We start from the raw sequence: 15233 nt of genomic DNA, 5'->3' as shown, positions 1-15233 counted from the left end.
CTTTGTCTTTCATAGTGCACCCAAATTAACCACTGTGCCCTTTTCTGCAGAATTCCCACTGATACACTTTGTGTTAAATATGTGTGCTATGACTGAATATGGACATTTCCGGCAAGTGACATGGGGGCTAATATGTCTGTAAAGGAGTGTAGGGGAGACAGAGCAGCAGACACTATAGGACAGATCATAGGATGCCAGGCCATGAGAAGCTTTATAAGCCCTAAAAGCATTTTGGCGTTGACCCTGAGCAAGCTAGAAAGCTATGGGTAGACTTTGCTCAGAGAAGTCACTGGATCTGAATTATGTTTTAACCAATCATATTGGCTGCTTTGTCTAGAACAGAATAACAAAGGGCAAAGGAAAAAGCAGGGGAGACCGGGGGGGCAGGCTTTGACGTCATCAAGACAAGAGATGATAGCAGGCTTGAACGAGTTAGTGGCAACGGGGGTCATGAGAAGCAGTCAAATGTATGATATTTTTTAACCCAAGAAGAGTTGAAAGAATTGTTGAGAAAATACCTATGTACCATCTCACATCTACAATGGTCACACTTTCGCTACATCTGCCCTATCACATGTAGCCATCTGGCTATCCAATAAACCATCCATCCAGTAGATATGTATTTTGAAGGAAAAGACAGTAATGGTGACTGAGGTAGAGATTTTGATTTGGGGGTTTTCTTTGTTTCTTTTTGTGATAGAATTCATATACCATAGGATTAACTCCAATGTTTCCGATGTAAGTAATAATAAGGATGGAACTTCCATTGACTAAGGTGGGAGATGTACGTTAAGGCACAGAAGGGAGAGGGATATCAAGAGGTTGATTGTGTATGTTAGTTTGAGGTGCCTATTAGACATCTAAGGGGAGCTGCTGAGCAGGTAGTTGCATATACAAGTCTAGGGTATGGAGAAAGGTCCAGAATGGAGACACACAAGTGTGACTCACAGTGACTCAACAGGCAGTGATTCCCACTCAGAAAGGCCAGACCAATAAAGCACCTGCATCATCAGCTAGAGGATAATGGCTACCATTTAAAGAGGATGAGAGAGAAAATGACTGATATGGAGTCCCTCCAAACCAAGGGCAGAGACATATCCATTCAATGTCCTACACAGACCTCATATTCTGATATGGTATGTACCAGGTCAAACAAAAAGATGACTTTATCTACTTTCAACTGTTTCAATGGCAAAAAAAGTAATGGTATGAAGGAAAGATAGCCTAGTTCTATTTGTAGTCACATGCCATTAAATTTCACTGGAACCTAGTAAACTATACTCAATGAATAAAAACCTTGAAAATAAACACACATGTGAAAAGTCATGTGCAAAATCAGGATGCTTTTTTTTTTGAGACAGAATCTCCCTGTCTCACCTAGGCTGGAGTGCAGTAGCATGATTACAGCTCAGTGCAACCTTCACCTCCCAGGTTTAGGCAATTCTCGTGCCTCAGCCTCCCAAGTAGCTGCGATTACAGGGCTGTGCCACCACGCCTAGCAAATTTTTGTATTTTTAGTAGAGATGGGGTTTCACTGTGTTGACCAGGCCGGTCCCAAATTCCTGGACACATGTGATTCCCCCATCTCAGCCTCCCAAAGTGTTGGGATTAAAGGTGTGATCCAATGCACCCAGCTCAGAATGCTATTTTAAGGTCTTCATTTGCAGAATACAATCACTGGAATTGTATTACCTAATTCCAACATATATTCATTATCTAATGTAGTATATAATGTATAAATCCCCTAAGCCAAAGCATTTCATATAAAATAAAAAGTATTCTTCTAGAATATATGCCTCTATGACAGATAAAAAGTATAAACATTAGTAAGCATTAGTAAATTTCACCCATATTTGGATATACTTGAAAGTAAAGCAGTTACATGATGCTACATCTCTGACAACAAAATCAATAAATATGAGGAATGTGTGATAGTAACTTTATACACACCTTATTCCATGTTGTATTTACAGTCCTTAAGCTTTCTGAAATTTTCTCTCTTTCAGGTAAACTCAGACTTTTATCTGAAAGCATCTCTAATTCAGTTCTATTAAGCCATTTGAGTTTTTCAGCGTGCACTTCCATTTCTTGAGTTAAGTCCTGAAGAAGTAAAAAGACAGGTGTGGTTAGAAGGTAGTCAGATTAGGGAAAGTTCAAGAACTGTATTAAAAAAAATTTTGGCAAGTATTATTATAAATGTAGATTTCTAATTTATTAAGTGAAAAATAAACTTGTAAGAAGCTTAAGATCATGCTAACAAATTCTAACAGGAGAATGAGCACATATATGCTGTGTGCATTTCTGCACTCCTGTGCACAAACTCACTCTCTGGTACTCACTGCCTTTTAAGCAGGTCATGTATTACTCTCACATAGCTAATTTAACATTCTGTTCTTATCTCCTCCTTGCTACTCCATCCTAATATACTGTCCCGCCACTTGTAACTCTCCCCAAATTGTTTGCAAAAGAGACATTCCCAAAAAAACTATTGAAATTTTTAAATAAAACAGAAATAAGCTTGTTAGATATTGTCACATTTTAAAAAGAAAACTTAATAAATGTTTCACAAAATATCTTTCATCATTACTCAATGTTTCTTTCCCAAAATGCTTCAATCACACTCCTTTATAAACAAAATCTCTGATTGAATTAGTAAGTAACCTTTCACCTTTCTGCTTGTGTATGAATACACACTCACAATTTCTTTTTTTAAATAAAAATGTGAGCACATTATGCCGACTGTTCTGCAACAAGTATTTTAATTTTTAACACAGAAAATAAATATTTATGAACACAAAATTTATGGATTTTGGATATATTTATATATCACATATATGTATGAATTTTTATAGATTATATACAACTATGAGCAATGCTTGTTAGTTGCAAACCAACAAAGAAAATCTAATTAATGCAAGCATGACACTAGCCATTTGCAAGCTGCATTTTGTCACTCAGATAATTACTGAGTATTACCCAAAAAGTTGAGTTTTGCAACTTTCTAGATAATAATCAGTAATTGTCTTCAAATCTAAAAGCAAAAAACTATATTTCATAGCCGTATTGTATTTTTTAATGATAAGGTCAGTACAATATCCTAAAAACCTTTGGTCTAACACTGAAACCATAATAGTTTGTTCTTTTTACATCAGTGCAGTTTAACCTCTGCAAGACCAAAATTATAACTGTGCTTTAAAAAATAAAATATTCCTCTTTCAAGTTCACCACATTTACCAAAAAATACAAAGTTTCTTTTTCCTTTTCTTACTCAGACATACAGTATGTTATTCTGAAGTATAATGCTCAGGCACCAAAAGGCATATAGACAGAAATAAACAACCTACTCTTAGATCCTGCAGGTTTTCCCCCAGCTCCGTGGTGGATCTCTTTTTCACAGCATGCTCAGCCTTTGTTAACCAACAGATAAGCTCATCTAGCTGATGTCTGTACTCCATCACCTGCTTATTTTCTCCTTTTAGCCTAAAAGAATATATTATTTAAAAATATTGAGAAAAATATCCAATTAAGCAGAATCTTATATAATGGATTTGTATATCCTAAATATTTCTCAAAATAAATAATTTCTATTAATTATTTTCATATGTATTTTTAACTGAATCAATAGTAATGTATATATCCTACAATACTAAAGATTGTTTAATAATAGACTAAGAAGTTTTTTCCTTAGTTGAATTCAAAACCATTGAAACTAAATAATGTTATCTTCCCTCATCATAAAAAATTATGTGAAAATTGAATACAAAAGACTTTTTTAATGTTCGATGTCACTCTGCAACATAATGAAAATTCTTTAAAACGTGAAAACTGTCTTTATCTAAAATAAAAGGGAAAAAGCATAATTCTCTTTGAGTGTTCCAAGAATATTGAAAGGAATTATTGTATGACATGTTATCACATTAGGTGGCAACAATTAGTCTACTTTATTCACAGGACAGAAAGAATAAGAACAAAGCAAGGTACCAAGAATGGAAGAATCTTACAAGTATTAGGGAAGACAAGAAACATGTGACTTTGGCTGGCTCACTGAAATAACGATTATATTTGAACATAGCACCAAGTTACAAAAAGAGATGTAGAAAACAACAAAGCAGAAGTTTTAAATGATGCAAGGAAAATAGTCAAATGAATATAAAAAAGGAACTGCCTCAATTAGATCGCTATAGTGTTATAAGAATAACATTTACAAGAATATAAACCATCTGTCAGAAGATAGGAATATGATTAGAACGCATGTGACAAATAAGAGTATGTATTTTTAAAAATGATTTGAAAGCTATTAAAAGCTTGGTGGTATCTTTATGTTTACAGCTGCTATAATTAACTGCTGGTTTAAAAACTGAATGCAATTTGTAAATGAATTATATTGTACCATCCCTAATAAGAATTTATGTTTTTATGGCTATGAGTTTTCATTTCTAATCACAAAAGGTTTAACACAACGGTGCAATATGCAATATAATATTAAATATAATTTATATATTTAATAAATAGTCAATAATATTTGAAGGATAGTATCATAACAAAGTCATAATTTTTAAGTATTCATCAAGGAAGAATCCTCCTTTAAGATTAAAATAGGCTGGGCGCAGTGGCTCGCCCCTGTAATCCCAGCACTTTGGAAGGCCAAAGCAAGTGGATCATGAAGTCAGGAGTTCGAGACCAGCCTGGCCAATATGGTAAAACTCCATCTCTACCAAAAATACAAAAATTAGCTGGGCACGGTGTTGTGTGCCTGTAGTCCCAGCTACTCAAGAGGCTGAGGCAGAAGAACTGCTTGAACCTGGGAGGCAGAGGTTGCAGTGAGCCAAGTTTTGGCCACTGTATTCCAGCCTGGGCAACAGAGTGAAACTTCGTTTAAACAACAACAACAACAAAAAGATTAAAAATAAATAAATACAGCAATAGCACTAATTACTAAGACTAAAACAAGTAACCTACCCTCCATACTGAAAAGTATTTAACTTAAATAACAACTTTAGAAACACCCGAAATACTATTATAGGCATTTTGTTTCCAAAACAAAGTTAAAATTTTATGATCATGACTAATTTAGTACTTGGAAAATAGAACTATGAAGAAAACTAGCATTATCAAGTGATTTCAATAAGATGTATTTGAGTCACCCAGTATTTTCACCTGCAAACTAGCTAAATATAATCTACATTTTAAATGCTATCTCTAAGAGTAAAAACTACTTATAAATTCATGTTCAGACAGAAGATAACAATTGCTCATTAAGGAATAACACCACTGGGCATGGTGGCTCATGGCTGTAATCCCAGCACTTTGGAAGACTGAGGCAGGAGGATCACTTGAGCCTAGGAGTTCAAGACCAAACTGGACAACATGGTGAGACCCCATTTTTACAAACAATTTAAAAATCAGCTGGGTGTGGTGGCACACACTTGCAGCCCCAACTACTCAGAAGACCGAGGTGAGAGGATCACTTGAGCCCAGAAGCTCAAGGATGCAGTGAGCTATAATTGCACCACTGCACTCCAGCCTGGGCATCAGAGCAAGACCCTGTCTCCAAAAACAGGAAGAAATAACTCCATAAGTTGCTGAACTATGCAAATTCTTAACTACGGGCACTCAATACAAAAACAAATTGAACTCTGTGATAATTCTCAAAGACTTCGATAACAATATACATACAATCTATCCAAGACAGTCCCAATTTAATATAGATTACAAACCTAAAGTGAAGTTTAGCATTTAATTTACAAAAACATTGTTTTAGTCAAAATATAAGCTGTTGGGGAGGAGATTCATTATTCTTTTTACTTCTAAAAAAATGAGTAAAATATGTATTAGCTTCACCTTGTTAGTTTTAGCAACTGTAATTACCACACCCCACAGAGATCTATTTGACAATCTTTAGAAGAATTAATATCTCCCAGCAGGTTCATGTTTTTCCTTAAAAAGGTCCAGGAGAGGAAGGGCACAGTGGCTCATGCCTCTAATCCCAGAACACTGGGAGGCCAAGGCCAGCAGCTCAACTTGAGGCCAGGAGTTCTAGACCAGCCTGGCCAACATGGTGAAACTCCATCTCTACTAAAAATACAAAAATTAGCCAGGCGTGGTGGCAGGCACCTGTCATCACAGCTACTAGGAGGCTGAGGCACGAGAATTGCTTGAGCCCAGGAGGCAGAGGTTGCAGTAAACCAGTGAGCTGAGATCATGCCACTACACTCCAGCCTGGCAGACAGTGATTCTGTCTCAAAATAAACAATAAAGGTCTAGGAGATAAATCATTTCTAGCTAGGACCCTCCATGCAAACTAAATAGCATGACATATAAAATCTTATGGGACCTCAGTCTCCAATCCTCCCTCTGGTCTTTGAACCCTCCTCTCCTTTCAATCCTTTGCAGATCTCTCACAAGACAATACCACTCATGCCTCCCACCTCTGCTGGATTTTTTCCCCTCCCTTCCCCCCCCCCTTCCTTTCCCTGGTTTTTTTCTTCCCTCCCCTCCCCTGCCCTTCTTTTCCTTTCTTTTTTTGAGACAGAGTCTCACACTGCTGCCCAAGCTGGAGTGCAGTGGGACTATCTTGGCTCAGTGCTACCTCTGCCTCCCAGATTCAAGTGATTTTCCTGCTTCAGACTCCCACATAGCTGAGATTACAGGTACCTGCCACCACAACCAGCTAATTTTTTGTATTTTTAGTAGAGATGGGGTTTCACCATGTTGGCCAGGCTGATCTCAAACTCCTGACCTCATGATTTGCGTGCCTTGGCCTGGCAAAGTGCTGGGATTACAGGCGTGAGGCACCACACCCGGACTGGGACTGCTGTTTTACTTCTGCCCTTTTGCTTAGAAGGGCCTCCCTAGAAGAAATTTATAGAAAATTTTCATAAAACTCAGCTTCAGCATCCCTCTTCTGTGATACTTAAGTTCCACAACCCATCACATCTGCCTCTCTGACACTGTATCTTCTTAATGATATTTTCTTTAATGATTTTCTTCTGCTTCTTAGTCTTTGAGTTTCTTAATCATACTTGTATCTTCAGTGCTAAACATAGAGCTCAATAAATATCGATGAGGTCATTAATCAATCACTGGCAAAATTCAGCAATAATATGCTTAGAGAATAAGTTCTAAGCTAACTTGCTTTCACAAGAAATAGATACTTTAAGTGTTTACTATGAATAATCAAGGCATGTAAATTTTACAAACACTACTGCATTTAATCCTCATGACAATCCTCTGTGGTAATACCGTAGTTCTCATTACCAGAGGAAGACACTTTGGCCAGAGAGTTCTGTGATCTTTCCAAGTTTGTACAGCATAATATTTGAGAGAATAAAATAGCATCATTACTTACTTTCCATGAGATCTGGGACAAGTTATTTAACCTCGCCTCTCCCAGCCTCAGTTTCCAAAGCTGTACAAAACCTAACAGTCGCCTAGAGGGGAATCGTGAGGTCTAAATGAGGCAATATGTGCAAAGTGCTGTATACTCTCTCTGCCACATGGTAATCTCTCAACCACACCATACAAATTATTATTTGTCTCTTACCAAAACACCCAAAATAATAGATTTTTAAAATAAACAGCAACTGTAGGTCACATCATACTTGACTATTTTAGGTTTTATAATAATCCTGGGCCTGATAAAGTATTAGATTGGACTTTCACAAAATGATAGCTTGTCATTAAAATAATACTTCATCAACAGAGTTAAAATTAACAGAAAAAAATATCTTGGACTTTTTAACCACAAACTACCAATGAGAAACAAACAAACAAAAAGATCATGAATGATGGAATATATGAAGCAAAGGAGAAATGTAGAAAGTAGAAATAGTTCAATGACTGTCTCAGAAAATAATGTCAAATAATTTTAAATATGGAAAGTATGTATAGTGTTGAGCATTATATTCATTGATAATCAAACTCATTTACAACGAGAAGACACCCAAATAAAATCTGAGGCATTGTAACATAATCTGACATAAAAATTAATAATACTATATTATATGTATTATGCTACATAGACAAAAAACTTTACTATTTGCAAAACACAGAATAGAACACATTTGACACTAAAACAACTTACTGAGAGGGATTACTAATGTAGGCTCAGTCAGGAAATAAGCAAGAGGAAGGTCTGACCTTGAACCCAGACCTTCAAACCTGAAACCTACTTTAAATTCCTACCATAATCACCATATCATAATAAGCAGTCATAAATAAAAGGAATAAAGGTGTTTGTTTTTTACATATGTAATATTTGAGTAGAAAAGTGAGACTTTATGAACAGCCTAAAAATACAGGAATGGGGAACAGGGGCAGCAGAGGTCTTAAATATCAGTAAAATTCCTATTATAATGTCAAACAATAAAATAACTCGTTGGATTGCATCTTAAAAGATTCTACCCAAAATGTGTTCACTCCTGTGCCTGCAAACAATAAGCCAAATCACCTTTGCTGCCTATCCTTCACTTCTGCAATGATTGCATCCCAGCGTTGGTTTAAACCTGCCAGTTTGTCTTTCAAGAAGCTTCCATCTGCCTGGGAGAGTTTCTGCACAATCCCATCCCCAGTTCGGTTTAGTGCTGCAAAACTGGGCTGGTGGCTGCTGATACCCTCCTCAAGTTCCTGTAACAGACCACAGCTCAAGATTAATTTCACTAATAATCAAATGATTCTGATGCAATGAATCCACCCAGGTATTGTGGTATCAATTTAAGTGTTAAAGAAACAAGTTTCCGGAAAAATATTTTATATTTAAAAAGGCATTTTTAAACTATTTAATTACATTTCAATAAACATGCTAAATGAAATTTATGTTGAAATCTAACCCACTCTCATGAATGGCATCAGGCAAAATACAAGGAAATAGGACAGTCTAATAACATAAAACAAGTAACAGCTGTTTACAATAAAGTATAAGCATCAATCATGTTTGATAATAATTAGTTGCTCATCTTCTTTAAAATAAGTGCTTGAAGGCATTGCTTTTAAAAAATAATATATCCCAGTATATCCTTATACCCTTGTGTCCTACCATATACAAGTAAACCTAAATGTGCATTTTGCTAAGATATTGCTTTGCTGGTTGATATGGTTTGGTTGTGTCCCCACACAAATGTCATCTTGAATTGTAGCTCCCATAATACCTATGTGCCATGGGAGGGACCCAGTAGGAGGTAACTGAATCATCAGGGGTCGTTACTCTCATGCTGTTCTAGTGATAGTGAGTTCTCATGAGATATGATGGTTTTATAGGTAATTTTTCCCCTACTTTGCTCAGCACTTCTCTCTCCTGCCACCATATGAAGAAGGACGTGTTTGTTTCCCATTCTACCATGACTGTTAATTTCCAGGGGCTTCCCAGCCATGCTGAACTGTGCATCAATTAAACGTCTTTCCTTTATAAATTACCCAGTCTTGGGAATGTGTTTATTAGAAGCATGAGAACAGGCTAAAACACTGGTCTACAAATGTTTAAGTTACAGATTAAATGAATATTTTCAAGTCAAATTTAAACACTTATCTGTAACTCCAAAAATTTTAAAAAATGCATTGACATATTTATAAGAAAAATAAATGAATTCTCTTTAACTTATCATGTCCTTCTAAATAAAACACATTTTAAAAATTTAATAAAAGAGAAAATATTTTTATCAATGGTAGAATTGAAATTGTGTGTGCTTTCTACCATTATTTTTAAAGACCTATTGTTAACAGCAGAACTAACTTTGTGTTATATTTTCCCAAGACTGAATTAGACTTACATGAGCAGCTGCCCTGCTGTCACTCCAGAATAATTTACTTTTATGATAACTATCAATGATATAAAAAAAATGAGATGCCTCAGTGTTTAAATACAAAAAACAGAGGTAAGGCATGCATATAACTTTTTGTTCTTGGTATAATCTTAGGCATAAAATTTTACACATTTTATTCTAAATATAAAATTGTTTGAATAAAATTGTTTTTCATATTAGCCACTAAGGAGTATTTTTACACTAACCATATGTGCAACACACTCCTCTAACAGAAAGCACTCACCTGCTGATGCACCCTGGCTTTCTCTAAGTCCAGGCTGCCATCTGGAGCACAGGTATCAACCAGTAACTCTTCAGTCTCTGTTATCCACTGTGTAAGATCATTAAGGTCACAGTGGAACTGACTCCATTCTTCCATAGCCCTATCAAAATAACTAGAGGACAATGAACAAAATAAAATAGGTTTCTAAACTTTCCAGGACTGCCTAGGAGCAATTATTCTAAAAAAGAAAATCCAATCTCATTTAAACAGAAAGATCTCAAACAACTGAATTCACAATCTAATGTTCCACAAAACCAATTTTTGTAGTGGGATACATGTAATAAGTCCTCTTAGAGATACAGGCATCATACCAAGGGTAAAGCAACATGCTCACACCACCAGCTACCAAATCATCTCTCTCATACAGACACACATGCACACTCATGTACACACATGCACCACATGCACACTCATGCACACACACATATGTACACACTCATGAACACACTCATGCACATACTGGAGCAGCTTTTAAACTAAAAAGGTGTAGCCTTCTCTGGCTTGAAAAATCAGAATCGATTAGCTGTAGGCATGTTAACCCCTTCCAACTTTATACATTTAACATTTAAATACTGTGAAATATAAAATATGATCCATTATTTTCTTGGGGAAAATATATGTTGTTTTACTGCCAGAACACTTAGTTCCTGGCAAGGGTAAAGCACAAAAGGCCAAAACACTTCAAACTGCCCATATACTCCTTTATCTGTGTGTTATATACTGAATTTTGTCCAATCAAAATTCTTCCATTGAAGCCCTAACCCTGCAATGTGACTGTACTTAGAGACAGAGCTTTTCAGGAGGCAGAGGAGGTTAAATGAGCCCATAAGTGTGGGGCTCTAGTCTGAAACGACTGGTGTCCTTATGATAAGAGAAAGACTCACTACGGAGCTCTCTCATGTGAGGATACAGCAAGAAGGTGGCCATCTGCACACTAATAAGAGAGTCCTCACTGGACACCAACTCTACTGACACCTTGATCTTGAACTTCCAGCCTCCAGATGGGGGTCTGAGAACCACACCCCCATCCCCCACAGTAGTCACAACAAACCTTGCCCAAGGAGAGTCTGACTCAGATACACCTAACCCTGCCCCAACCTGATGGTCTTTCTCTACCTGCCCTGGTAGCCAAAGACAAAGAACATAATCTCCGAGGAGTTCTATGAGCCTGCCACTGCCTATACTACTCCTCCCTATGCTACTGCAACTGATGCTCTCCCGAAAGCACCATCTCCTGGTTAGAGGCCAACCAGTACAAAACCAGCAAACTTAACCAGAATACATCCAAGGACACTCACAGAGTCCACTTGACTCCCCTGTTACTTCCACCAAAGCAGGTGCTGGTATACACAGCTGAGAGACCTGAAGACAAATCACATCACAGGACTCTTGGCAGACACCCCCCAGTACCAGCTCGGTACCCAGTAGCTCTGCTGGATGGCTAGCTTCAGAAGAGAAATAATAACCACTGCAGTTCAGTTCTCAGGAAGCCCCATCCCTAGGGGAAGGAGGAGACCTCCACATCAAGGGAGCACCTCGTGGGACAAAGGAATCAGAACAGCAGCCACTGAGTGCCAGATCTTCCCTCTGACATACCCTACCCAAATGAGAGGAACCAGAACAATTATGGTAATACGACAAAACAACATTCTTTAACACTCATGAAAGATCACACTAGCTCACCAGCAGTGGATCAAAACCAGGGCAAAATCTCTGAACTGCCAGAAAGAGAATCCAGAGAGTCAATTATTAAACCAGTCAAGGAGGCACCAGCAAAACGTGAAGACCAACTTAAAGTAATCAAAACAATGACACAGCATATAAATGAAAACAATCTCCAGTGAAATAAATAGTATAAATAAAAAACAAACACAACTTCTGGAAATCAAAATCACATTTAGAGAAATGCAAAATGCACTGGAAAGTCTCAGCAATAGAATCGAACAAACAGAAGAAAGAACTTCAGAGCTTGAAGAAAAGGCTTTTGAATTAACCCAATCTGACAAAGAACTAAGAATTTTTTAAAATGAACAAAGCCTCCATGAAGTTGGGGATTATGTTAAAAGACAAAACCTAAGAATAATTTGTGTTCCCAAGAAGAAGAGAAATCTAAAAGTATGGGAACCATATTTGAGGGAATAATTTGGGAAAACCTCCCCAGCCTTGCTAGAGATCTAGATATCCAAATACAAAAAAGCTCAAAAAATACCTGGAAAATGCACTGCAAAAAGTCATTGCCTAGGCACACAGTCATCAGTTTACCTAAAGTCAAGAAGAAAGAATCTTAACAACTGTGAGGCAAGGATCACATAACGTATATAGAAGAACCTAACAGATTAATAGCAGATTTCTCAACAGAAACCTTACTAGCTAGAAGGGATTGGGATCCTATTTTTAGCTTCCTTAAACAAAACAATTATCAGCCAGGAATTTTGTATCCAGTGAAACTAAGTTTCATAAATGAAGGAAAGATAGTCTTTTTCAGACAAATACTGAGAGAATTTTCTGCTACCAAGCCAGCACTATAGGAATTGCTAAAAGGACCCCTAAATCTTGAAACAAATCCTGGAAATGAAATAAAACAAAATACGCCTTAAAGCATAAATCTAAGCTGGGTGCAGTGTTTCACACCTGTAATCCCAGTACTTTGGGAGGCCCAGGTGGGCAGATCACCCGAGGTCAGGAGTTTGAGACCAGCCTGGAAAACATGGTGAACCCCCAACTCTACTAAAAAATACAAAAAAGAAAAATTAGCTAGGTGTGGTGGCAGGTGCCTGTAGTCCCAACTACTTGGTAGGCTGAGATGGAGAATCGCTTGAACCCAGGAGGAGGAGGTTGCATTGAACCAAGATCACACCACTGCACTCCAGCCTGGGGGACAGAGCAACCTCTGGCTCAAAAAAAAAAAGGCGTAAAACTCAAAGGACCTATAAACAATAATAAAATAAAATAAAGGTATTCAGGCAACAAATAGCATAATAAGTAGAATAGTACCTCACATGTCAATACTAACATTGAATGTAAATGACCTAAATGCTCCATATAAAATATATAGAATAGCAGAATTATAAAAATTCAACAACCAAGTGTCTACTATCTTCAAGAGCCTCACCTGACACATAAAAACTCACATTAACTTAAGGGAAAGATATTCCATGCAAATGGACCAAAAGCAAGCAGAAGTAGCTATTTTTATATCTGACAAAACAAATGTTAAAGCAACAGCAGTTAAAAAAAGACAAAGAGGGACATTATACAATGATTAAATGACTACTCCAACAGGGAATTATCACAATCCTAAACATATATGCACCTAACATTGGGGCTCCCAAATTTGTAAAACAATGACTGCTAGACCTAAGAAATGAGATAAACAGCATCACATTAATTGTGGTGGACTTCAATACTCCGCTAACAGCTTTAGATAAGACATCAAGACAGAAAGTCAACAAAGAAACAATGGAATTAAACTATACCCTAGAACAAATGGACTTAACAGATATTAACAGAACATTCTACCCAACAACTAAAGAATATACATTCTATTCATGAGCACATGGCAAATTCTCCAAGATAGACCATGTGACAAGCCACAAAACAAGTCTCAACAAATTAAAGAAAACTGAAATTACATCAAATACTCTCTCAGACTACAGTGGAACAAAATTGGAAATGAACTCTGAAAGGAATCCTCAAAACCATGCAAATACATGGAAATTAAATAACTAGCTTCTGAATGATCATTGGGTCAACAACGAAATCAAGACGGAAATTTAAAAATTCTTTGAACTGAACAATAATAGTGACACAACCTACCCAAACTTCTGGGATAGGGCAAAAGCAGTGCTAACAAGAAAGTTCATAGCATTAAATGCCTACATCAAAGAGTCTGAAAAAGCACAAATAGACGATCTAAAGTCACACCTCAAAGAACTAGAGAAACAAGAACAAACCAAACCCAAACCCAAACCCAACAGAAGAAAAAAAATAACCAAGATCAGAACAGAACTAAATGAAAGTGAAACAAAAAAATTACAAAAAATAAATGAAACAAAAAGCTGGTTCTTTGAAAACATAAATAAGCTGGGTGCGGTGGCACACACCTGCAATCCCAGCATTTTGGGAGGCCAAGGCAGGTGAATCATGAGGTCAGGAGTTCGAGACCAGTCTGGCCAATACGGTGAAACCCCGTCTCTACTAAAAATACAAAAAAAAAAAAAATAGCCAGGCATGGTGGTGGGCACCTGTAATCCCAGCTACTTGGGAGGCAGAGGCAGGAGAATTTCTTGAAACTGGAAGGGAGAGGTTGCAATGAGCTGAGATCACTCCACTATACTCCAAACTGGACAGCAAGAGTGAAATGAGAAAGAAAGAAAAGACAGAAAGACAGAGAGAGAAAGAGAGAGAAGGAAGGAAAGAAGGAAGGTAGGAAGGAAGGAATGAAGGAAGGAAGGAAGGAAGGAAGGAAGGGAGGGAGGGAGGGAGGGAGGGAGGGAGGGAGGAAGGGAGGAGAGGAGGAGGGGAGGAGCAGAGGAGGGAAGGAAGGAGAAAGGGAGGAAGGGAGGAGAGGAGATCATTCAAGGCTACTATGAACACTTTTATATGCATAAACTAGAAGACCTAGAGGAGATGGATAAATTCCTGGAAATATACAATTCTCCTAAATTAAACCAGAAAGAAATAGAAACTCTAAACAGACCAATATCAAGCAGCAAGATTAAAATTGTAATTAAAGAATTACCAGCAAAAAAAAGGTCTACTACCAAATGGATTCACAGCTCAATTCTATCATTCAAAGAATAATTAGTACCAATCCTATCAACACTATTCCAAATGACAAAGACAGAATCCTACCTAAATCATCCCAGGAAGCCAGTATTACCCTCATACCAAAACCAGAAAAGGACATAACAAAAAAGAAAACTACAGACCAAATCCCTGATGAACATAGATGCAAAAGTCCTCAACAAAATACTAGCTATTTGAATCCAATAACATATCAAAAAGAGAATACACCATGATCAAGTGTGTTTCATACTAGGAATGCAGGGATGATTTTACATACACAAGTCAATAAATGTGATACCCCACATAAAGAGAATTAAAACAAAAATCATATGATCATCTCAATAGACTCAGAAAAAGCATTTGAC

General features: G+C 37.1%; 1 protein-coding gene across 9 annotated transcripts in view; it reads right to left on the bottom strand.

Annotated features, from left to right (window-relative positions):
* Positions 1-15233, bottom strand: part of UTRN (utrophin) — a 578097-nt gene that overhangs the window by 318718 nt on the left and 244146 nt on the right. For all 9 annotated transcript variants that reach the window (XM_008995200.5, XM_078370245.1, XM_035296914.3 and 6 more), the window contains 4 exons: positions 10042-10192; positions 8450-8625; positions 3345-3480; positions 1951-2100 (listed from right to left, as the gene is read on the bottom strand). In XM_008995200.5, the coding sequence (XP_008993448.4) occupies positions 1951-2100; positions 3345-3480; positions 8450-8625; positions 10042-10192 (613 nt within the window). The remainder of the gene's footprint in view (positions 1-1950; positions 2101-3344; positions 3481-8449; positions 8626-10041; positions 10193-15233) is intronic.

This window comes from Callithrix jacchus, chromosome 4 (genome assembly GCF_049354715.1).
Source record: "Callithrix jacchus isolate 240 chromosome 4, calJac240_pri, whole genome shotgun sequence".
Classification (NCBI taxonomy): Eukaryota; Metazoa; Chordata; class Mammalia; order Primates; family Cebidae; genus Callithrix; species Callithrix jacchus.
Note: the sequence above shows the minus strand (reverse complement) of the source record. Positions and strands in the feature narration are given on the sequence as shown.